Genomic DNA, 25,255 nt, shown 5'->3' on the forward strand with positions numbered 1-25,255 from the left:
AGTGCTCGTGCAAAACCTCACTTTCACGTGACCTGTTATGTCACTCTCTCCGGGTCATGCCACTCTCCCTACAGCAACATGCAGCAAGTAGTTTCTACTTAATAAAAAATCACTATTTCTATCCTGAGTGGCCGCGACTCCCAATTATAAGACGAAGAATCTAATATTTAAATTTTGTTTTAGTGGCTCTAAATTCGAAAAGTTTTCTTTTGAGGGCCTTCTGCCTCTCGGTTTGAACCAGCCATTTTTAATTCACATTTAATTTGCTTATTATTTGCTTAAATCAGTAATTCAATTAAATCTACATTAATGAGACTAAAACAAGAGCTAATATTAAGTTAAGTGCTTTCTATGTAAGGAACAGGTTGTCCACTGGGTTTATTTATATATTTTATAAAGTCAGCCATTATTCCCCGATTTACTAGAAACTATGGCAGCTAGCCAAGCGCTGCATTTGTTTCAGCCACTCCACTGAGAAGGATCGATCTTTCGTCGTTGGACTAAAAATCTGTGAGTTACCCCAAGTTTTTATGGCCTTTAATTACTTTGGCTACTTTATAAAAATAAATCCCAGTAGTAACTGCCAGCTTATTATTTTTACAAGTATTTAATTTTCTATCTATTTTTGAATTTCCATTAAATAAGTTAATATATTAAATGTAAAGTAAAACTTAAAACCATTAGTATCCATTGGCACGATTTGAAAACTGAATTGATTCTTGAAGAATTTAAAATATTAAATATTTAAACTGTTAAAGTTTAATTATCTTTTAAAAACAAGTATTATTATGTTAAGTCCTTTTGAATTATTATATATACTCATTATTATACATTTAGAATGGCATTTCTTATATTTCTAATTATTTCTAAAAGTAAAGGATGAAAAGTTAATTTTCGTATTTAAAGAATAAAACCATGAAGGTTTAAAACTTCAAGGGACTGAGCTCAGCCCGGATGTAGGGTGTTAAAGGGATCACCAGAGCAATGCTCTAGCGGCCGGTGATCATAGGTAGGGTGGGCAATTCGCAAGCACAACAACACCAGTGTCTTGCCAAATAGTTAGTCTTCTTTTAGTCTGTCCGTTCTTTCTTTCCTTCCGAATTTATTCCTCCGAACTCTTCCGGGTCAGTCCTCCCTAAGCATTTCTAGATTTAGTAATAATAATATGTAGTGAGTGATAGAGTCTGTCCAAGCAAGACCACCACCCCCAAAGCCGACGAGCAGAAGCCGGACTCCATAGCGTGACCCGCTAGTACAGACTCTACGATTTCAACCACTCTATATCGTTGCACATTAAACATTTTTATGAACTGCTTTAGGAGCTTGTTCATTCAAGAACGGATTTAAGTCCATCCTTGAAGATAAGCTACCTTAAAAGTGCTCTAAAAGGGGAAGCACAGGGGAAGGGGAATTGTGGTTTCCCATTTATTGCTTGGCTCAGGCAACAATTATGATGCAGCCTGGGAATTGCTGATAAAGCGATATGAGAATAATAAAAAAATATTCTCAGATCAGCTTAATCGCCTCATTGAACCTCCAAGAATAAATTTGGACTCATATAGGCATATAAAAATACAATTGATTCAATGTGTTTGGTCATTGAGGGTTTTTAATGGCAGTAAAATAAAACGCAGAATTTAATTAACTTAAAACGTTATAAATGTTTATTCCTACAGACGATAGACGAGCTTATGGTGCATGCAGGGACTCAAGTAAATACACAGAGAGGGCGGCCCGACAAGTCACCTCGAGCTAAAGCTCTCGAAAATGGAGAGGGCGGCCAGACCTAGACATTGCCGAGCTAAAACTCTATAGAAAGCCCGTTGAGTCGAGCGGCCGAGAGAGAGTCGGCTTGCGATCAACTAAGCTTTTGTACAAGCTTAAGCCTAATAAATAAACATTAAACTAAACATAATTTAAACATCAACATTAAACGCCGTGCTGCTGCCTGACCCGACAAAATGAATCAATTTATGTGATGCGTCTATAAGAAAATCTGACCGAAGAATCAGATTGCATTTTTGCGCATATCATTTTAAAGAGATTAAATATTGAGGCCCTACAACAATATAGGGGCCAAGTTAAAAAATCTAATGAAATCCAAAATTTAAAAGATTACATAGAATTCTTAGATCAATGGCTTAGTTGACATCAGTAGGAAATGAGTTAGCTACAAAAAAATAATAAAAAACAATAAAGGAAAGCTAACTTCGAGCGGAGCCAAAGTCCTCCTCCTGAGCAGGAGGTTGGACTGGGCGAAGCACGCGATCACGATACAGCCGTACCCGACAGTGGTGCATCTGAGCGAATGGCTTCATGAATTCGCAAGACTGGTGTGCACTGTCACGGACGCTGGAGCCAAGGAGCAACCGAAGCAAAGGATCCTGCACGCAAATAGTGCTCGCGAGGAGGAGTTGTAGGCCGACCACCCCAGATGTTGCCCTATATGCGAGGGGCAATACCAGATCAGGGACTGCAAGGAGTTCAACAGCGCTGCTACAACGACGCGGATCGAGTCCGCGAGGAAGATGAGGTTATGCTTCTCGTGTCTGAAGCCCGGACACATGTCCCGGTTCTGCAGGAAAAGCCGCGGATGCAACGTCCATGGATGCCAAATGAGGCATCACTACCTCCTCCACGAGTCACCTGGACATCCCAGACGGCCGCCAGTCGCAGATAGAGGAAGCAGGAGAGGAATGCCACGACCAGTGGATTCCAACGAGGAGAGGCGTAATCAGGATGAAAGGCGATCGACGTGTGACCGCCAGGAATTGCCGCATCGAAACCTGAGCGTTGATTCGATTGGATGCCACCCACTATTCCGGTTTCTACCCGTGATGCTGTACAGGGAGAATACGCAGGTCGACACCTTTACACTGCTGGATGAAAGATTGTCTGTCACGCTCATCGACGACGAACTCATCCGCAGCCTGAACCTGAAAGGCGAGAGTCGCCAACTAAACGTGCAGTGATTTGGTGGCAAATCTGCCAAAGAGCACACGAAAGTAGTCAGCCTGCAGATCAGTGCCGCGGGCTAGCCAAAGCGCCATAGGCTGAAGAACGTGTAGCCAATTGAACCTTCAAATGCATAGCGTGAGTCAGGAGGATGTAAAGGCAATGAAGGCGAATGCACGTCTACCTGTGAAGCCGTACAACAATGCGGCGCCAAGGATCCTAATAGGACTGGAGCGCATCTTGGAACTCCCCCCAGAATAAGAAGCTATGGATCTGGAGGACCATTTGCAGCAGCCACCGCACTTGGATGGGTGGTGTATGGACCGGTGAACGCAAGACCGAGCTCACCGCTCCAGAGTTCGTGCCTCTTAGCCGTGCCCCAGGATAATCTTCTGGAGAAGATGGTCAGCGACTATTTCGAGATTCGGAGAATTTCGGAGTAAAGCCGGCATAGCCAGTCGAAGCTGGCGCCGTCAGTCGCAGATGGCAGCAACGCACGGGCCCTGAGTATCCTGGAGGAGACGACTAAGCGAGTAGACCGACGATAGAGACCGGGCTGCTGTGGAGAGACGACGAGGTGAGACTGCCGGAGAGCTAAAATATGACGCTCAAGAGACTCGTCAACATCGAGGGAAAAATGGGGCGCGATATGGACTTCGCGCTGGCCTATAAGGGCCTAATGGACGATTACGTCAAGAATAGATACGCACGACAACTGGAGCCCCAGGAAGTCCAGAGGATCCAGGAAGGCAAGTTATGGTACCTGCCGCACTTCGGGGTGGATAACCTGGAAAAGTCTGGCCGGTTTCGACGCGGCTGCCAAGGTGAACGGTGTTTCCCTTAAGGGGGTCGTCTACCTTCGCGCTCAAATTTCGGGCTTCTTATTCAAGGATGGATTGCAAGAAAACTACACATTTTACGCTACACAAAATTTTTGGGTACACACTAAACAAAAATAAAAAAAAATCCCAGCCACAGGACAGACGTTCCCGTGGAAAAACGGAGATGACCAGCGCGAGCCGGACGTGTACAAGATGCAAGTTATGATATTCGAAGCATCTTGCTCACCATGTTCGGGGGACTATGTGAAGACCTTGAATGCCTCGCAGTACAGCAGCACGGATCCGCGAGCAGCCCTGTCTATTAAGGAATACCACTAGGTGGACGACTACGTCGACCGATTTACCAGTGAAGAAGAAGCTATCGCTATTTCGACACGGGTGAGAGAAATTCATGCAGGTGCAGTTTTTGACTTGTGTCGATTCACTTCCAGTTCGGCAAGTGTAGTCAGAGCATTAAACCCATTTGAATCCATCACTAGCGTCAAATGGACCGAAGCTGACGAGAAGGTTCTAGGAATGTACTGGCAGCCGGATACAAATGACTTCAAGTTCGGCGTCAAATATCATCGAGTCCCGAGAAGCGTGATGACAGGGGAACGCGTCTCTACCAAGAGGGAGTTCCTAAGCCTGGTCATGTCCACGTTTGACCCGATTAGATTCCTGAGCTGCTACTTGGTGACTGCCAAATTGTCAACTGGGACGAGCCGCTATCAGATAATTTGGCCGCAACCTTTGAGCACTGGCGGCAAGGAATGAGCAAAATCGAAAAGTTCCCTTGTCCACGCTACTACTTCGGCGGTGGACGCGTGCGGATGCTAAAGCTGCTCATCTTCGTGGCATCCGGCGTTCGCAGCAGCGGCCTATTGGCGGGCCACTTACGAGAACGAAGCGGTCCACCATTTCTACGAGGACCTGAGGAGAGCTGGCCAAGATTAAGTGAAGGATAGATTCCACCGACGACCGACGAAGAGGAAATGAAGTGTGAGCTTGCATTGATTATGATAAACTTCATATCCCTGCAGAGATTCTCCAACTACAATCGACTGGTGAGGAGCACCGCATAGGTGCTTAGATTCATTCTACGGTGCCGTGGACTACAATACGGTGGAGAGGATCACAGACTGACTTCGATGAAGTGCGCTGAAGCTGAGGGCAATCGCAGCGAGAAGTGTTTTCTGAGGACAGCTAAGGAAAAGCAGTCGGGTGACCTTGCTGCATGGACTGTCCCCATTCTTCGACGAGGACGGAGTAATGCGAGCCAGCGGAAGGATCGACGACGCGACGTGTGTGTCATACATACTGTCTCATACTGATCATACTGTCTCACGAAGAGGTATTGGCGGAGATGATCGTGCACCATCACCACGAGAGGATGTGCCACCAGAACACGGTGGCAACCATCGGAGCAGAAGTTTTGCATTACGAACTTACGGAGGCTGCTACGGAGGGTGGTCAGCAAATACAGCGTTTGCACGCTGCGAAGGGCACGACCAACTCAGCCCGAGTTGGGACCCCTGCCAGAGGATCGGCTGGAGGCCAACGGATGACCCTTTAAGTTTACCGCATTAAACTATTTTGGACCGCTTTTTGTGATGGTTGGACGTCGCACGGAAAGGCACTGTTTACGTGTCTGACCACAAGAGCTATCCACACGAAGGTTTTTTTTTTTTAAATTATATATTTTCAATAGTAGAAATAGTAGAATAGTAGAAAATTTTTATTTCCGAGTTCTGGGCTCAGATCATGTTTACCATGTGTTTTTGGGGTCGCTCGGAAAATAAAAATTTTATCAAGTTTTTGAGGTTATGTCGTAACCCTGACATTCTGGAGTTTTTTAGACCTCGGATTCGGATTCAGCGACCCTGAAAACATATAATAAACATGGTCTGACCCACGGATTCCAATATAATTTTGTATGAGGTTTTTTGAGGTTATGTCAGAACCCTTACGTGCTGGGGTTTTTTGGACCTCGGATTCGGATTCAGCGACCCCGAAAACATATAGTTAACATGGTCTGACTTCCGGACCCGAAAAAATATTTTTTTTGTGTGGCTGTGTAATCATTACTGTATTGCTTATATCCTATTTAAGAAAACTAAAGTCAAACAGATAATTGTTGGGTATAGCATTACCATCCCCAATGCCGAATGTTAGGAAAAAATGTACTTAGGCGTAAAAAGTCAAGCTAAAAAAAAAATATGTAAAATATGAAAAATAAAATATTTTCTGTAGCCTTTTGTAGGAGATGGACACAACAATCAAAAATGTAAAAAATACAGTTTACCAAAAAAAAAGAAAGAAAACATTAATATTTCAAAGTACATTTAAAGTACACACTAAAATATGTCGGGGAATTGAAGTCTTCTCCACGCAAGCTCTCATCAGTCGCTTGATCACTAGCTTGCTGCTCCTCCATCAAGTCCTGGATGGTGCTGCGAGTCTTCGTTGCCTTAGTTGCTCATAACCGCCACAACACAACAGTCCTCAACAAAACACCACGCTAAAGCTCGAGACGAATAGAAGTAACGAGTAAAAAAAAAGAGAGACAAGATCCAGCAACACAACGAAGCAACACACGGCCTCACTTCGCAAACTGAGTCCCATCATACCAGAACTGGTATATCGTAGCACAACCTATGGTCACACAATGGAGTCTCTGTCTAACGAGAGACTGAATTGTATCCCCTCCGACAAATATAACAAGAGAGACAAAGAGGCACTTTTGTAGCCCCTTACAGGGGCAAAAAAACATCAAAAATTATAAAATATTTTAAAATTGCAATTCATAAATATTCATATACAGTCCACTTTGTTATAAAAAAATTATAATTATAATAATTTTCTAATACTTTAGAATTGAAATTCATAAATTTAGTACAAAAATAGACATATTATATATGTATAGTCCATTAAAACTTGTAATCGAAGGAAAGGTTAAAGTTACATCAAATTTATTTAAAATGTAAATCCAAAATACATTAAATTTACACCTTTTTTGTGGCCCTGTGCAGAATGATCAAGCATTGAACACGATTTTAGACAAAATTCCAAAGATTGAGTTTCAAGGGATCGGACCCATGGAAATACGAGATAAACAGCATGGGCTAAAACCGATACCCTCCAGCCTAAATAAATGCATAAGTGGTGCGCTTAGCGCACCTATGGGGATAGGGTCGCATAGAATGTCAGCGTGCAGTGCGTTGATAAGTAGTTTTAAATAGATTAAAGATTTTTATGTGTCTTTTTTGTAAGAGAATTTACAAAATAAAAACAGTTTCAAAACGGAAGTTATTGGAGTAAGACCTTATTTTTTGGGGCTCCTCTTAACATTAATTGGATCTTGTCCCTCAGCCATGAAGGAACCTATCCACCACAATTGGAAGTCAAATCGGAAGGCTGAATCTGCAATCAACTGCTCGAACAATTGTTAATGTTGTTGTAGCAAACTGATAATTGAGTCATTGCACTCTGCATCCCGCTGCTACCGTTCTCGCTTTTCACAATGGATGGACTATGTCTTGTACAAAGTTGCCGAAATAATGTAATTTATGCGTCCGTAAAATACTTTTCCTTATAGATAATGTTGTCATGCTCTGGATCCATATAGCAGTCTACCTTATCTAAAATGGCTGTTTCATTATTCAGTCGATTGAAATATTTCCTTTTTGTGTTGAGATACTCCAGCAGCAAAGACACCTCCGACGATGTGGCATTCGATTGGTGAGCGTTCCAAGCTAGGCTCCGTGTGATATTGGCTTTAAATCTGGCCCGTCCCATCCATAATCCATTCAATTTCTTCATTTTAAAGAAAGATTACCGTGAGGACCAATATTCAAAAAGTTGTGTTTATTCTTATTTCAGATTCGTCATATATTGAGCAATGGTTCGCTCTATTTTCCACCATTTGCTGCAGAGAATTTTCGACAAGATGTACACTGGACAACGTATAAATGCTCCGCTTCTAATACTATTGGAACTATTGTATCGAGGGATACAGATGTAAAAGCTGGTAAGAAAACAATATCTACGGATCATTTGAATAAAAAACAAGAAAGGAAAGCCTATTTTTGGCAGAGTCGCAGCTAATCGTTTAGTTAAGCATACACCTAAACGATCGGAAATGACTCAACTTTGGTGATTTTGAAAATAGAAGGTTGGGACTTCCTTTTGATTGTATTTTTGACCAAATGATTCGACCTACCAAATTTCATAAGCATTGGCATATCCGATCAAATAAAAAAACCTCTTGATAAAATAACGGTGACGAGCCCGCAAGCCATATTTCAGAATTTGGAAATGGCTTGTGCATCAATACGAACATCAGCTAGCATTCCTGTATTCATCATAAAGCTCAGAGGCCCAGACGACCGAGGGGCGCTCGAGAAACGATTTGTTAGTACGTATTAAGCTATTTGTAAGTTGTTTAGCTAGGAGAAGTTAGTAAGAAAATGTAAAATTCTATATTTTAAATTAGAGGGTCAGGAAAGAGATGTTATAGAGTGAAGGCCATTGTAGTTCGAACATAATACACTAAAAGGGTCATGCAGTGCATATGTCGAATTACAATGGCTAAGGAACAGAGGACTAAAGTTTCGAGTCCTTCTATTAGGAATGTTAAATTTTAAGCGTGTTAGTAAATGCTGGCTATCTACATCCCCGTTAATAAGGTTATGCAGAAAGACTACACCGAGCATTGTCCTACGATTTGTTAAGCTAGGTAAGTTTATGATTAAGAGTCTACTACTATAAGATGGAAGGTGAAGATTTGCATCCCAGTTTAGACCTCTAAGTGAAAAAGTTAGGAAATTCTTTTGTACGGATTCTATGCGGTCCTGATGTACTCCTTATTGGGGACTCCAGACACATGAACCGTACTCCAGTATAGGACGGACCAAAAAAAGGAATAGTGTTTTTGTTATATAGGGGTCATTAAATTCTTTTGACCACCTTTTGATAAAACCAAGGACTCTTTTAGCCTTATTAACCATTAAGGAAATATGGTCGGCAAATTTAAGTTTGATGTCTAATAGGATGCCGAGATCATTAACCTGGGTTAATTTTTCCAAGGCAATCCCATTAATAGAATAAGTAGCTTGCAGAGGGCAAGAACGATAAAAAGACATATGCTTGCATTTTGATCCATTAAGTATTAGATCATTGGCTAAACACCATTCTTGAAAGTTATTAAGGTCAGACTGAAGACTGCATTGGGCAGAGATGGATTTGTACTGAAGACAAAGCTTTACATCATCTGCATACATAAGAACTAGAGAGTTCGTTAAAGCAGGGGGCAAGTCATTAATAAAAAGCGTGAATAATAGCGGGCCAAGATGACTTCCTTGAGGGACGCCAGATGTAGCACGGACCAGACGGGACTGTATGTTTTTAAATAAGACTCTTCGTGTCCTTCCGTCTAGGTAGCTGGAGATCCACGTTAAGAGGTCTTTAGGAAAACCCAGCATATTCAGTTTACTCAACAAGAGTGAGTGATTAACTGAATCAAATGCTTTGCTGAAGTCTGTGTAAATTACATCGGTTTGATATCCCTTACAAAAGCCATCTATGACAAAGGATGTCAACTCCATTAAATTTGTGCCGGTGGAGCGACGCTTAATAAAGCCATGCTGACAGGGAGAGATAATCGAAGAGCAAAGGTGTTGCAAATGAGGGGTAATTAATTTTTCAAATAACTTTGGAATTGCCGACAACTTAGAGGTGCCTCTGTAGTTGGCAGGGGAAACCCTTTTTTATCTAGGGGAAATATGAATTTCCTTCCACTTAAGGGGAAAAAGACAAACGGACCGAAAATAAGATTTGCTGCTTGAATGTTATATGCGTAAGGCTGATCTGTCAATTTAGGCGGGGAATAAGTTGTTTGAAATAATTCTGCGAATCGATCGGCAATGGCCTGATCGGAGGTCGCAAAGGAATTTTCAAACGTAAGCAGGAGTGAAAAAGATACGTGTTTATGCTAAGTGTTTACAAAATTATAAAACTACTTTGGATCCTGAGTAAATTGTATCCGGCAGCGGTCAATATAATTCCTGTAACATTCAGCGTTATGCACGATAAATTTGACTGAGCTAGTAGGTATCTTGAAAAATCAATCTATCAGGTTTCTTTATATTTTAGTAAAAGCTTAGTTTTATTATTTTTTTGGTTGGTGAGGCACCTTATAAACCAAAGAGGATTTGTTGATGCGGACGGATATTTCCAAGGCACACATGAGTCAAAAAATTTATTTAAAGTGCAATAAAAGTTTTCTAAGGTCACGTTAAGATCAGTGCATGCCAGAATATCGGACCAGTCATATGTATCGATAAGGCTATTAGGTTTATGAAAATAAGCATTACGGACACAGCGAATCTTATTTACCACGCGTGGAGACATCTGATCGATACAAGGAATGGTTTCGATTGATACCTCCAGCGTGGGGTGATGTGGATCCTCTGGGGTGGAAAGGGGAAAAACTATGGAGAGACCATTACCATCAGGATCAGATACAAAACATAAGTCTAAAAGCCGACCTAACGAATTTCTAACACGGTTAATCTGACCTAGAGACATGTCAAATATGCCTCTTCAGAAGAAAGAGTGGAGTCTACCCAAATGAGGACTCCACCCCCCCTTCACTTAGGTCGATCCCTTCTAAAAGTGGTGTACTTACTTGGAAGAACTTCGGAACTAAAGATTTCCGGCTTTAACCATGTTTCTGTAAAGGCTATAATATGGGATGCAAAGAAAGAACTATCAGAATATAGCTTGGGGAGTTTGCTACATAGCCCCTTAGTATTCTGATAGATGAGTGTTAATGACGATACTAGTTTTTTGGGTAAGTAGACGAAGAAGAGGTGGAAGGTTGGTCAGTGGTTCTGATATCGGGAACTTTAACTTCCACTGGTTTTATTTGTTCTTTATGGAACTAGGCTGATGTTCTTGGACGAAAATATTCTCTGGCCAAAAACTGAGTGAACAAATCATCTTGAACTTCAGCGCGGACACAAGAATCTTGAAAGAAGACGTGCGCCTTGTATAATTATATTTAAATTTTTGTATGTCCTCCACCTTTATATCTCTGAAGTATCAGGGGCAAGCCGAGAAACAAATATATGTTTCGATGGAGGAATCACCTGTAACGGTTTTGGTGTCGCAGGTACGAAAACTGCAGCATCAGTCGGTGCCGGTGGTCAGGACTGTGGGATACCCGTTTGGGTGACTCTAACGGGGGTTTCGTCCACTAGGACCTGTGGCATCCCTTAAAGAGATACTGTTTAGTCATTGATAATTTTCAATGCCGTAAATAAAAAGACGAATTTGTATTAAATATAAACGTTTTAAAAAATTTTTATTTCTGCGTGCAGATGAAGCCGGATGATCCGCAGATAGACCAGCTTATGGTGCACTCAAGTAGTATACAGAGAAGGCGGCCCGACAAGTCACCTCGAAGCTAAAGCTCTCGAAAATGGAGACCTAGACATTGCCGAGCTAAAACTCTCTATAAAAAGCCCGTTGAGTCGAGCGGCCAAGAGAGAGTCGGCTTGCGATCAACTAGCTTTTGTATAAACTTATTCCTAATAAATAAACATTCACCAAATATTACGTTAACATATTTAAACATAAAAATTCCACCGGTGTGCTGCTGCCTGACCCGACATTCCCCTCTTTGTTGGGGCCTGTCCTCCAACTACATTCGTAAGGGACAAGGTACAGCTTAATCCGCTCCCAAGCACTCCAACGAAGCACTCCAACCCTAAGAGGGATCAGCTCCATAGCTCTGGCCAGCGGCCACATCCATAGCCTCCAAAGTCCTGCATCACCGCTCCAGAAACTCTGCCAGCGACTCCCAAGTAGGGATGGCGTCGGAACTTGAAGAATTTAGACTCTCCTCCCATTTAACCTGGGTAGCTGGGTCCAACCGTTGAAGAAGCACCTGGACAATGATGCAGCCGGCTATCTGATTTGTCGAACAAAAATTCTTCAAAAATCTCGTATGGGCATTGAATTTGTCGGGTAACCCTCGAAGAACTGTAATTGAATCACCTCCTACTAGAGTGAGGCCAAGAATCTCATTCACATGAGCCTGAAATATGAAACGACGGCTTTTAAATCGTTTCTCCTACAAATTCAGCGCGACATCATAATTCTCATCGGAGACTTCCAAGGAGCGAACTACTTCGAAAGCGGACTCCCGAAGACAAGATCGCAACTTTTGCAGCTTTTCCACCTTACTGATGCTCGGATTACCGCCCACGATTTTACAGAAAATCGAGTGAAACTCAGGCCATTTAGAGTATCCGCTGAAGGTAGGAAGAGGCAAGGGAGGCAAAGCTTGAAACCTTTGACTTGACCCTGAGTCCGCCTGCATGGTGAACATTCCGTTAGCTAGGGTGGAGTGGGCAGCAATTCGGGAAGAGCGAAGGGTCGTCTCGTGCTCAATTTCGGCCTGCATTGTCACTACGAGCTCCGAAACGGTCCATCGGAGCTCACTACTGATCTGCGAAATGTCCAAATCCTCAGGCTCCCCGTGTATGCCCTTGAAGTCGCTGAACATGGCGACTATCTGACCATGTTGCACGTGGAGTATGCCATCGTCCACCTTGGAAACAGGCTGAAGAGCTCTTTGGATCCTCTGCAAGTCCTGGAGAATACCCAGGGCCTTGTACTTTAAAATAGCACTACGGGTTGGAGTGGGTGCTCCTGTGTCTGCACCGCTGGAGTTCATGGTTGATTTATTAAGTTCCGACCAACCCGAAGTAAATAGTTCCGGCGACAAATTTTATCGCTCCAAATTTGTTTGCTCGCGGCGAGCACGACTTGTCCCACTGTGCGCTCAGAACCGTAGCGGAATTGTGGAACGTATATATATATGAAGTCTATGCGCGGGCGAATGCACTTGCTTGTGGAACGTAAATATGCATGTGTGCCTATAATAAATAATTTACTGGGCCACACCTGAACTGCCGTTAGTTTTATGTCTTGTTCTTATTTTGAATTTGTTTATTATTAAATAAACATGATTGCTTATTAGCACCAAAACCGTTCATGTAATTTTTAATCTACACCACATATGTTTTCACGGGAGTAGTTTGGTTTAGTTTTAGTTTCTAAAACTTTGGTAAATTATAGTTAATAATTTAGCTAATTATATTAACTATATCACGTCGGGGTCACCAATGTTTGGCCATTGAAATTTTTCAATGCCGTAAATAAAAAGACGAATTTATATTTAATATAAACGTTATAAAAAAGGTTTAGTTCTGCATGAAGATGAAGCCGGATGATCCGCAGATAGACCAGCTTATGGTGCATGCAGGGACTCAAGTAGTATATAGAGAGGGCGGCTCGACTAGTCACCTCGAAGCTAAAGCTCTCGAAAATGGAGAGGGCGGCCCGACCTAGACATTGCCGAGCTAAAACTCTCTATAGAAAGCCCGCGGCCGAGAGAGAGTAGTCTTGCGATCAACTAAGCTTTTGTACAAGCTTAAGCCTAATAAATAAACATTCACCAAACATTACGTTAACATTTTTAAACATTAAAATTAAACCGGTGTGCTTCTGCCTGACCCGACAGATGCCCTGGAGGACATATCGGACAATTGCTCATTTTCCCTGAGAAATTTGGACGAATTGTTCTCAGTTATAGCCCTTGTGGTGGCCAGAGATATGAGCGGCTGCATTAATGTCGGCTGAGCAGGCTGAGGCGGATCAGAAACAGCGGATTTCTTATGCTTAGGGGACTCATTTGGCAGCTGAAGGCCACTAAATTAAGTGTCAAGCGCACAGAGCTGGTCATTGATTTTACGAAAACCAGTGATCAGCTCATTAAATCCATTCTTGGTCTGCCTCATGAACGACCTCATTTCACCTTGGACAGCACGACAATTTTCACAACAATAATGAATACCACACTTACGTTAAATGGCATCCGAGACTGAGGTAGTGAACCCGGCACACTTGCCGTGTACGACGTTCTCACATAGCCAGCAACGGATGGTAGGCTACGATTAGGAAATTGTCTTGTTACAAGACTTCATAGCACAGACAAGTTTAAGTTCCATATTTTTTTAATTAACAACAAACAATATTAATAAATAACAAGAAAGGAAAGCTAACTTCGGGCGGAGCCGAAGTTGATATACCCATATACCCAGTTGATATTTTAACTGAAAACCGGATATATATCGCAAACATCGGATATAGTTTGCCGATCCTTATGGGAATATGAATATAAATACAATTTATTACAATACAAAATCTAAAAAAAGTCCCAAACTTCTATCTTCAAACATACCAAAGTTGGTATTTCTATTTCCAGCTTTCTAACTTAAAAAACACGAAAGTTGGTTCATTTCCGATCGTTCAGTTATATGGCAGCTATAGGATATAGTCGGCCGATCCTTATCAAATCTGGCATGTCGTAACGTTTTGTTAAAATTAGCTTTTATGTAAAATTTGTATTCTCTAACTCTAAAAACACCGAAGTTATACGATTTCCGATCAATCAGTTGTATGGCAGCTATAGGACATAGTCGGCCGATCCCGATCGTACAGACTTATATACTGCGTGCAAAGGAAAGAAGGGTGTGTGCAAAGTTTCAAGTCGATAGCTTTAAAACTGAGAGACAAGTTTGCGTAGAAACAGACAGACGGACATGCTCATATCAACTCAGGAGGTGATCCTGATCAAGAACACAGTGCGACAAAAAAAGAAAATTTGGAGGAACTTTTGGAGAGACCTAATAGGAATTGTTCATTAGGTCGAATATAGTATGAAACCGTGTTTGAAATTTTTCTAAAACCCTCAAAATCTTGATTTATTTAGAAAAAACGGTTTTTCAGGACTTTTTTGCTCTTAAAAAATCCTAAGCACGTAATTTTTAACCAATTTAAAATTTTTTTACGTTTTTTAATGGGTAAATGTTGTAGCTTTTGAAAAAAAATATTTCTTTAATTTATTTTAGCAAAAAGGATACAATTTTTACGCAAGAAACTGACATTTTCGAATTTTAGTCGTGTTTTTCGGACTTTGACGCCATTTTTTAGGTACAACTTCAAACAATTGGTATCATTTTTGACACACATCAATATTGTCTCGTTAATTTTGAATAAAACGAGATCGATTTCATTAGGAAATCATGAAAATTGTTGAAGTTATAACGCTTTTCCCAAAACAAGTCAGTGCAATTTTACTTCCACTCCGGAGTAAAAGTGTGTAAAAGAAAGGAATAAGTGAAATGGAAGGACACACTATTACTCCGGCACACTCAAGTTTGTTTCGAATTTTGGACCGCCATAAAAAGTGCACATTTCTGTATCGTCAGTTCAGGAAAACATTTTAAAAAATGTGAAAAACAAAATTAGTTTTTTTTAGACAATTAGACATTTTTTTTAGACATTTATACACCGAATTCCATAATAATGAGTTAACATTTGGAACTTGGGCTCGAAATATACGCAAATCAATCAAGTCAATCAAGTTCTAATCAGAGAACGCATTAAACACCACTTTCACAAAAGGTTTGCAAAAAACTACTTGAAGGCCACATCGATACAAATTCAGTCAAGCAACGGAATCCTTTCAATCGGTGCCGTTTACTGCCCTCCTCGTTTCTCAATTTCGGAAGGACAATTTATGGACTTATACAATTCACTTGGGGATCGATTTATAGCCGCAGGAGACTACAACACCAAACATACGCATTGGGGATCACGTCTAGTGACTCCCAAAGGAAGACAATTATAAATGCAATTATAAATGTGAAAAATAAACTGGACTACGTCTCCCCTGGAAGTCCCACATACTGGCCAACAGACTCACGAAAGCTCCCAGACCTTATTGATTTTGCAGTGACAAAAAACATACCTCGCAATCTAATAAGTGCCAAAGCAGTCTCGGACTTATCATCAGACCACTCGCCTGTGCTTCTAACGCTTCTTCAAAGCCCAGAAATAACCGAACACCCCTTCAGTCTGACGACGACAAAAACAAACTGGCTAAAATACAAAAAGTACGTGAGTGCCCACATAGAACTCGCCCCGGATTTTAACATGGAATCGGACATCGACTACACTACGAGCGCCCTGGAAGAAGTACTCGTTGCGGCAGCTAAAATCTCTACTCCTCATAGGAAAGAAGTAGACCGAAACAAACACTTCAAATCTAATCAGCAAATCGAACAGCTCGTGCGAGAAAAGAGGCGCACGCGTCGTGATTGGCAAAACAGCAGATCACCAGCTTCAAAACAACGCCTTAAGGAAGCAACCCGATCACTCGACCAGGCTCTTCACCAACAGGAAGAAAATGCACAGCTGAGGTACATCCAGAATCTCTCGCCAACAAGCACAAAGTACCCCCTGTGGAGGGCCCACCCAAATCTTAGTGCCCCAATTGAAACGACCACCCCGATAAGAAACTCTTCGGGATGCTGGGCTCGCAGCAACGAAGACCGAGCTGAAACATTCGCCACACATCTCCAAAGTGTCTTCCAGCCAAACCCAGCCTCAAATTCATTCCTCCTGCCAGAAATTCAGCCAGAGTCCTCCCCTCAGCCAGCCGCACCTTCAATAGGGTATTCTCAGTGAGATGCAACGCAGCTTCTTCGGGCGACTACACCATCGAAGCTGGAGTTCCGCAAGGAAGCGCACTCGGCCCGTGTCTATATGTTTTGTATACTGGCAGATATTCCTACGAGCGCACAACTAACAACGTCAACGTTCGCCGATGATACCGCTATTCTTAGTCGCTCCAGATGCCCAACGCAGGCAACAACCCAACTGGCTAATCATCTCACAATAGTGGAAAGGTGGCTATCCGACTGGCGCATTTAAATAAACGAACAAAAGTGTAAACATATAACGTTTACTCTTAATAGACAAACATGCCCTCCGCTTTTACTAAACGGTATGCAGATCCCTCAAGCTAACGACGTAACGTACCTTGGCGTTCACCTTGATAGACGACTTACCTGGCGCAAGCACATCGAATGCAAAAAGATGCACCTAAAACTGAAAGCCAGCAGCCTCCACTGGATCATAAACTCACGATCGCCACTGTGCCTGGACTACAAGTTACTACTGTACAATTCAGTCCTAAAGCCAATCTGAACGTATGGCTCCCAGCTGTGGGGGAACGCGAGCAGCAGCAACATAGACATCATACAGCGCGCACAATCAAAAATCTTGGAAACTAACAGGGGCACCTTGGTATGTTCGCAACGAAAACATCCACCGGGATCTGGGCATCCTCGCAGTGAAAGACGAAATCCAGAAGCAAAAAGAGTCATACAAAGAAAAACTGTCTTCGCACCAAAATTTTCTCGCTCGGGGATTGACTCGGGTTTCTAGCGTATCCCGCCTTAGACGCAACGGCCTCCCAACCCAGCAATCGATTTTTAGGGCCATCTAACTCCGTATCAGTCAATATGACTGTTAGTTAAGTTAAAAATATAAGATTTGATACACCTCTTGTTAGTCTCGCAAATCAAGAAATAAAAGCAACGTTACAAAAAAAAAAAAAAAAAAAAAATTAAGTCAAAATTAGGCCACGCCCACTCTCGCCCCCAAAACGGAAATCTTTTTGTAGTGCCAATGTTTTGATCCAAATAAAAATTCAGAAAAATCGGTACATTTTTAGAGGAGAGCTATTTTATGAGGTCACAATAAATTTGGCACTTTTGACCCACACTATTACTCAAAATCTTGATTTATTTAGTTTCCTTGTTTTATTTTACTTAATTATAAACTGATTTTTAAATTTCCACCGTTTTTTAAAAGTTAAATTTTGTAGCTTTTGAAAAAAATGGATCTTTAATTTTTTTAAACAAAAAGTATAGAATTTTACAAAAGAAACAAAAAGAAAGAAATCTTGCTAGCGTTCCGGAGTAATGGTTTCAGTTGTTATATCCCAAGCTCATAAGTATGCAACATCAATTTTTATTTAGTTGTGAGTCACTATTTTTAAACAATTTTTTTCTTTTTTTTTTTTTTTAACGTTGCTTTTATTTCTTGAATCTTCTCTTTGCGAGACTAACAAGAGGTGTATCAAATCTTATATTTTTAACTTAACTAACAGTCATATTGACTGATACGGAGTTAGACGGCCCTAAAAATCGATTGCTGGGTTGGGAGGTCGTTGCGTCTAAGGCGGGATACGCTAGAAACCCGAGTCAATCCCCGAGCGAGAAAATTTGGGTGCGAAGACAGTTTTTCTTTGTATGACTCTTTTTGCTTCTGGATTTCGTCTTTCACTGCGAGGATGCCCAGATCCCGGTGGATGTTTTCGTTGCGAACATACCAAGGTGCCCCTGTGATAGTTCTCAGGATTTTTGATTGTGCGCGCTGTATGATGTCTATGTTGCTGCTGCTCGCGTTCCCCCACAGCTGGGAGCCATACGTCCAGATTGGCTTTAGGACTGAATTGTACAGTAGTAACTTGTAGTCCAGGCACAGTGGCGATCGTGAGTTTATGATCCAGTGGAGGCTGCTGGCTTTCAGTTTTAGATGCATCTTTTTGCATTCGATGTGCTTACGCCAGGTAAGTCGTCTATCAAGGTGAACGCCAAGGTACGTTACGTCGTTAGCTTGAGGGATCTGAATACCGTTTAGTAAAAGCGGAGGGCATGTTTGTCTATTAAGAGTAAACGTTATATGTTTACACTTTTGTTCGTTTATTTTAATGCGCCAGTCGGACAGCCACCTTTCCACTATTGTGAGATGATTAGCCAGTTAGGTTGTTGCCTGCGTTGGGCATCTGGAGCGACTAAGAATAGCGGTATCATCGGCGAACGTTGACGTTGTTAGTTGTGCGCTCGTAGGAATATCCGCAGTATACAAAACATATAGACACGGCCCGAGTGCGCTTCCCTGTGGAACTCCAGCTTCGATGGTGTAGTCGCCCGAAGTAGCTGCGTTGCATCTCACTGAGAATACCCTATTGAAGAGGTATGATTCCAGTAGCTTGTGGGTGTATGTTGGCAAATACGTTTTAATTTTGTGCATGAGTCCGATGAGCCAAACTCGGTCGAAAGCTTGAGATACGTCGAGGAAAATAGCGCTGCAGTATTCTCGCTGCTCGAAGGCTGAGCGTATTTCGGATGTTAATCTGTTCACTTGTTCGATGGTTCCATGGTTTCTTCGAAAGCCAAATTGGTGTGCCGGGATGATATTGCAAGCTTCCAGATGTGGTATTATGCGAGTTAACAAGCATTTTTCAAACAATTTAGACAAACAAGATAGAAGGCTTATTGGTCTGTATGATGACGGAATTGTGTGGTCTTTTCCAGGCTTCGGTATCATTATAATGATGGATTTTTTCCACTTTTTTGGGAAATAGCATTAATCTTAATGATTCCATTAAATAGTTTGCAGACGACCTCTATAGCGCATTTTGGAAGTTCGATCAGCATCTTTGGGGTCAATAGGTCACCACCGGGACCTTTTTTGGTTTTAGTCCTCTTATGACTTTTTCGATTTCGTTCGGCCGGAATGAAGGTGCGGCTGGCTGAGGGGAGGACTCTGGCTGAATTTCTGGCAGGAGGAATGAATTTGAGGCTGGGTTTGGCTGGAAGACACTTTGGAGATGTGTGGCGAATGTTTCAGCTCGGTCTTCGTTGCTGCGAGCCCAGCATCCCGAAGAGTTTCTTATCGGGGTGGTCGTTTCAATTGGGGCACTAAGATTTGGGTGGGCCCTCCACAGGGGGTACTTTGTGCTTGTTGGCGAGAGATTCTGGATGTACCTCAGCTGTGCATTTTCTTCCTGTTGGTGAAGAGCCTGGTCGAGTGATCGGGTTGCTTCCTTAAGGCGTTGTTTTGAAGCTGGTGATCTGCTGTTTTGCCAATCACGACGCGTGCGCCTCTTTTCTCGCACGAGCTGTTCGATTTGCTGATTAGATTTGAAGTGTTTGTTTCGGTCTACTTCTTTCCTATGAGGAGTAGAGATTTTAGCTGCCGCAACGAGTACTTCTTCCAGGGCGCTCGTAGTGTAGTCGATGTCCGATTCCATGTTAAAATCCGGGGCGAGTTCTATGTGGGCACTCACGTACTTTTTGTATTTTAGCCAGTTTGTTTTTGTCGTCGTCAGACTGAAGGGGTGTTCGGTTATTTCTGGGCTTTGAAGAAGCGTTAGAAGCACAGGCGAGTGGTCTGATGATAAGTCCGAGACTGCTTTGGCACTTATTAGATTGCGAGGTATGTTTTTTGTCACTGCAAAATCAATAAGGTCTGGGAGCTTTCGTGAGTCTGTTGGCCAGTATGTGGGACTTCCAGGGGAAACGTAGTCCAGTTTATTTTTCACATTTATAATTGCATTGTACAATTGTCTTCCTTTGGGAGTCACTAGACGTGATCCCCAGTGCGTATGTTTGGCGTTGTAGTCTCCTGCGGCTATAAATCGATCCCCAAGTGAATTGTAGAAGTCCATAAATTGTCCTTCCGAGATTGAGAAGCGAGGAGGGCAGTAAACGGCAGCAATTGAAAGGATTCCGTTGCTTGACTGAATTTGTATCGATGTGGCCTGCAAGAAGTTTGTTGCAAACCTTTTGTGAAAATGGTGTTTAATTCGTTCTCTGATTAGAACTCCAGTTCCGCCGTGGGCTTTCCCATCTGGATGATCTGTGCGGTAGATTGTGTAGCCTCTTATATGAAAGTTGTATTTGCTTGTAAGATGCGTTTCCACCAGTAGCATAACGTCAATATGGTTTTCGGTCAAGAATTGTGACAATTCTAGTTTATGCCGTGAGACACCATTGGCGTTCCACATTGATATTCGTAGCGCCTGCATAGATTATTTGGACTGTTGTGCTACGAGCAGCTGTATCACCATGTTCTGGTTTTGAACAAGCGTTTGCATGGTCGTTTTCATGAATGACATAAGCTCCATCATACTTTGTTGGAGGGTAAGCATCATAGTTTCCGTTTTGCTGTGTGGCTGTTCTGGGGCCTGTTGAGCGCTTTGAGAGTTAGGCTGAATTGGAATTTCCCTTCCAGATCATAGAGCATCGGCATAGGAGAAGCCGTTGGTGGTGTTTAGTGGACCGAATGAGGATCTCGCAGCTTTGGCGAAGAAGACGTCTGGCGTGGTTTTTGACGAAACGTACGCATTCTGTGGATTTTGGTTGCGCGTTGCGGTCGCTTGACGCATGCGACTCTTTAACTCCTTATACACAATACATCCTCTATAGTTTGCCGTATAGCTGCCTCCGCAGTTTCCACATTTCTTCACGGTACTGTCCTTGTTTGTAGTGCAGCAAACGGACTTGTGGGCGTCCCCGCAGACTACACAGACAGCCCGAAGTGTGCAGTAAGACCTTGTGTGTCCATACTCTTGACAATTAGTGCATTGCACTGGACCGTTACGTTTATGTGGCTCTTCAACAGTGATTTTCCGATGCAAAAGATATTGCAGGTTGTAGATTGGGTGGACTTCGTTCTTCTTCAGCGACCTGCTTTCAGGCTCGAGCTCGACCTTGAAGAGGGGTTGTGGCTTTTTATCTTTATTTAGAATGTTAATAACATTCTTGGCGGCGAAGCCCTTTTCTTTAAGGGCGGTTTTTATTTCCTCGGCGGTAACATCAGGTTCTATTCCCTTTACTACCACTTGTAGGCCCTTACTGCTTTTCAGCTGGTACGTGTAATAGTTTTTCTGTACAGTGGAAGTGCTCTTCAGTCTTGGTTTGCACCTTTGTTTCATGGATGTTCCCTTTGATAAGCGGAACAACATGAAAGTTTTCACCGTTCCCGATCAACGACGCAATTTTGTTGACCAGGGCACTCGAGCTTTTTTCCCTAATATAGATTGGAGGGGGCTTGGGTTTTTTTGCGGTGTCTTGGGCTGGTTGGTTTTCCTCAGCCTCCGCCAGTAGGGCAAATCTGTTAGTAGTGGATCTGTCTGGTTCATTATCGTTATTCAGGACACGGTTAATTTTTGTTTTGTTGCCTGCCGGATTACTCTGCGGGCTAAGCTTGCGATTAATTTGGATGTAGCGATCCATTCCAGTCTATGTGGCTGTACCGCTTTGGCACTTTCCGAGGTTGTTGTTTTTGTACTCGCTGTAGTCGTTGACGTCGTGGTACTTTGAGTTGCAGGGGTTTTCGCTGTTGTTGCAGAAGTTGTAGCGCTGCTTGTTGTTGGTGCGAAATTTGTTTCCGATATTGGAGGGGGGGTTTTACACTGCGAACTCCATGACGCGGGAGTCGGAGTGAGCAGAGCGGGTGAGCAAGACCGTGCCCTTTGGGTTTCAGCGGTCAGTAAAGCCGGGTTGCTTTTAAGCGCCGATTTTTCCACTTCGGTGTCGCGGGTTGAAAAGTAAGAGTAGAAGCCGTTTCTTTGGTTCACTGAACTTCTACGCTCGTTTTTTTGGTCGTTGCTCAATGAGCTCATTGCGTGGTACGTATTTTTTTTTTTTCAACAATGCACTAGTTTTGGTTTAGCACATTACAACTGTTGTAAAAAAAAAAAAAAAAGCTTGTCTGTCGCTTTTAATAAATTGTATTTCAGTGTCTTTTCGCTTATATTGGCGAAAATATAAGCGAAGTGAAGTTTTCCCGGAGCTCGGACAAAGCACGTCCGCTCAGTTCGGTAGTTCGATTACGATTTTTAAACATAAAAAGTATTATATACTTATTATTATAATCCGCCTGGCCGTTGCTAATAAAGCAGATAAAGTTGGGTAAGGTTACACTTAGACCATATTTCGTCATTTGTGACATCGTATAAGGGATCTTCGCTTCCCGTGCTCATGTAATTCCTGGACTAGCAGTACGCCCTTCTCGAGGCTTGCTTGAATATCTATATTCTTTTAGGTTCTAAGACTGACACCTTCAAGGTGTTGATTAAGAACCTTTTGTCTATATGGGTATGTCTGAAAGATTTAAGGGCCGGGCAGTTTCAAAGGAGTGGCTTAACTGTTTCTTCTTCATTCTAAACCCTGAAGCTGCGAGAATATATGTTTGTGGGGTAAGTTTATTAGACTGAGGTGTGTTCCCACTAGGCAGTTCCTCGTAAGACTCTGATAACCGTCCTGATTCGGGTACTATTCATCCTTAATAGCTGGGATGTTCTTTTCTTTGAGACAAATAGCCAAAGTTGGCGGGACAACCGGCAATTTCAGACGAATTTTCAGGTGAGTCGGTTCTCCTTATTGAAAGCTTCTTTGAGTCTGAATTTCGTCTGAAGCTATTGGTATGCAAGTACCCTCCATTTCAGATCGGCTGCAATGACCGGCCGGATATTTCCTTATGACCTCGAACTAAGATAATGCTAATGTCATACTGTTGGGCTCTCTCGTGTAGAGATTATCTACAATCTGAGACTGTTTTTGAGTTTCTTGAGATTGAGCCCATCGATTTTATTTCCGCTTGGATGCCACTGAAGAATTTTACTTGACCGTTGGTGCGATGCAGTGATCAACAAAACTAAAAGAGGCTCTGATGGATGTCTATTCAACGTATACTCGTCCCTTACTTTGTTTTCTAAAACGAGATATCTGGCTAGAAGCCTATTGCATTTTAGGGCCGGTGGTATGTGCATTCCTATCCTCCCTTTTGGAAATTATGGTGCTGAAAGGAGTATTTATATGTTCCCTAGGAGTAGAGTAGTATATGCTGGTGGGAATTAGTAGGCTCAGTAGAAAATTGGAGTGCCGGATGTTTTTGGGACTTCACTGATGTGTGTCTCATACCAGCTTATTCTGGGTTGGGTGGCTTGAATATGGGGAACGTAGTATGTGCCTGACAGTGGCAGTAAAAACCCAACTGACTATGAGTTAGAAACGGCCCACTTTTCGTTTTAATTTTAAACGCTTTAAAATTCTTTCTTTTTAATAGAAGGAACCCTTAGCTACCTTGCTTTTTCACTGAAGGAGAGCCTCAGGTTAAAAATGATTGCTTACGTTGCGACCTTGCGAGGGATCTAGAGACAGAGATCTATTAAAAATATTTGAGAGCCAATTTGTGGCAACTTTACCCGCATGTTGGATTTGTGCGGGTATGATTTCACTGGGAGCAGCTGATTTGTAAGGCTTAAAGCTGTGTATTACCCAGTATACGGTTTGCTAGTCAAAGTCAAGTATAAAGTTCGTAAGATATAACTAGCTCTGACGACTACCAAGGAAGTGTTTTTAATGATCGCCACAAACGCCGCGGCTAGCTTACAGAGACTGTGGGTACGTTCCACCGAATTCATTGATTTGACTTGATTGTCCGAGCCCAGAAATAATGCAACTTCAACTACTTTGTTTTACCTGCAACATGAGGTTCAACCTCGCTACGATCAATTTAACTCTCTATTTGTCAGTAACTCGGTGCCGCTTATATGTAAATCTACTTCCCTTCCCCGTATTAGGGACTCATGGTCTAGCAATTCCCCTACCCTGAGGCTGTGGTAAATTTTTGCATTGTATTTGGATCTATGTATATCTGAAACCTATGTTATGTTGGTTAGGAATTTATCTCCGAGATGTGACTGCTTATCTGGTCGTTGCTGAAGTAATTGGGTAGTCTAAAGCAGGCTCTGATGCGTAGTTTTCCGGAGTATACACCTCCGAAAATATAAAAATTTGTTTATTACTTATGAGCCTTCTGTGTAGAAGCATATTGCTTTCCTGGAACCTCCCTTTCGGAAATGATGGTGCTGAAAGGAGCTTTTAAATGTTTTGCAGGAGAACAGTAGTCTATGCTGGTAGGAATTTGGGTGTCGTTTAATAAAAGAGTGGATTGTCCGGTACTGTTTGAACTCCACTGGTGTGTATTTCTATGTGGGATTGCCGCCACTTTCGCTTATTCCATAGCAGCTATTTCTGGATTGGGTAAGTTAAAAATGGCATGTAGGGCTACGATTGAAGTGATTCTAAGGGCGCCACTGATGCATAGTCTACTGGTGCTGCGGCTTTCTGAATTTTTCCTAACTTCTTTACGGTGGTTTTCTTTTTCAGGGCTTTTCTTTATACCAGGACGCTGTACAGTAGTATGTTAGGTAGTCACGGTGGAAGTTTAGATCTAGCTTACAATGAAGGGGAAGGAGCCCCATTTTAGACTTGTTTACATTCCAATTTAGCTTCCTATAGCTTCCTATCCTACCACCCCTAGGTACTCTGCGCTGTCGCTTAAGGAGATCCTCTGGTTGTTCAGTTTTGGTGGGGTGAGTGGTGGAATTTTATATCTTCTGCTGTAGAGGACTAGCTGTGATTTTCCCGCGTTTTTTTCCGCATTTTTTCCGCGTTTCCAGTCCATTCCACATGTCTATTTTGCCAGGGTCTTTAGGTTTGCGCTCATAAGGTCACAAAAGGACGTAGGGTATTAATCGTTGAAAATAATAGCAACGTCGTCCGCGTACGCCACTCACTTACAGCCTTCCTCTTCCGTGTTACATAGCATAGAGTTGACAGCTATGTCCTTTAGGAAAGGGAGAGGACTTCTCCTTGCGGGGTTCCGCTGCAGATGGCCCTTGAGAAGGTTGATGTCTG

The 25,255-nt window shown here is 42.4% G+C and overlaps 1 protein-coding gene across 1 annotated transcript in view; it reads left to right on the top strand.

Moving 5' to 3' along the window:
* The window catches only part of LOC122321159 (cell adhesion molecule Dscam2-like), a 994,286-nt gene that overhangs the window by 364,418 nt on the left and 604,613 nt on the right, over nt 1-25,255 (top strand). Inside the window, exon 4 of the mRNA XM_070278943.1 lies at nt 7,659-7,806. Within this exon, the coding sequence (XP_070135044.1) occupies nt 7,659-7,806 (148 nt within the window). The remainder of the gene's footprint in view (nt 1-7,658; nt 7,807-25,255) is intronic.

This window comes from Drosophila bipectinata, chromosome 2R (genome assembly GCF_030179905.1).
Source record: "Drosophila bipectinata strain 14024-0381.07 chromosome 2R, DbipHiC1v2, whole genome shotgun sequence".
NCBI classification, from domain to species: Eukaryota; Metazoa; Arthropoda; class Insecta; order Diptera; family Drosophilidae; genus Drosophila; species Drosophila bipectinata.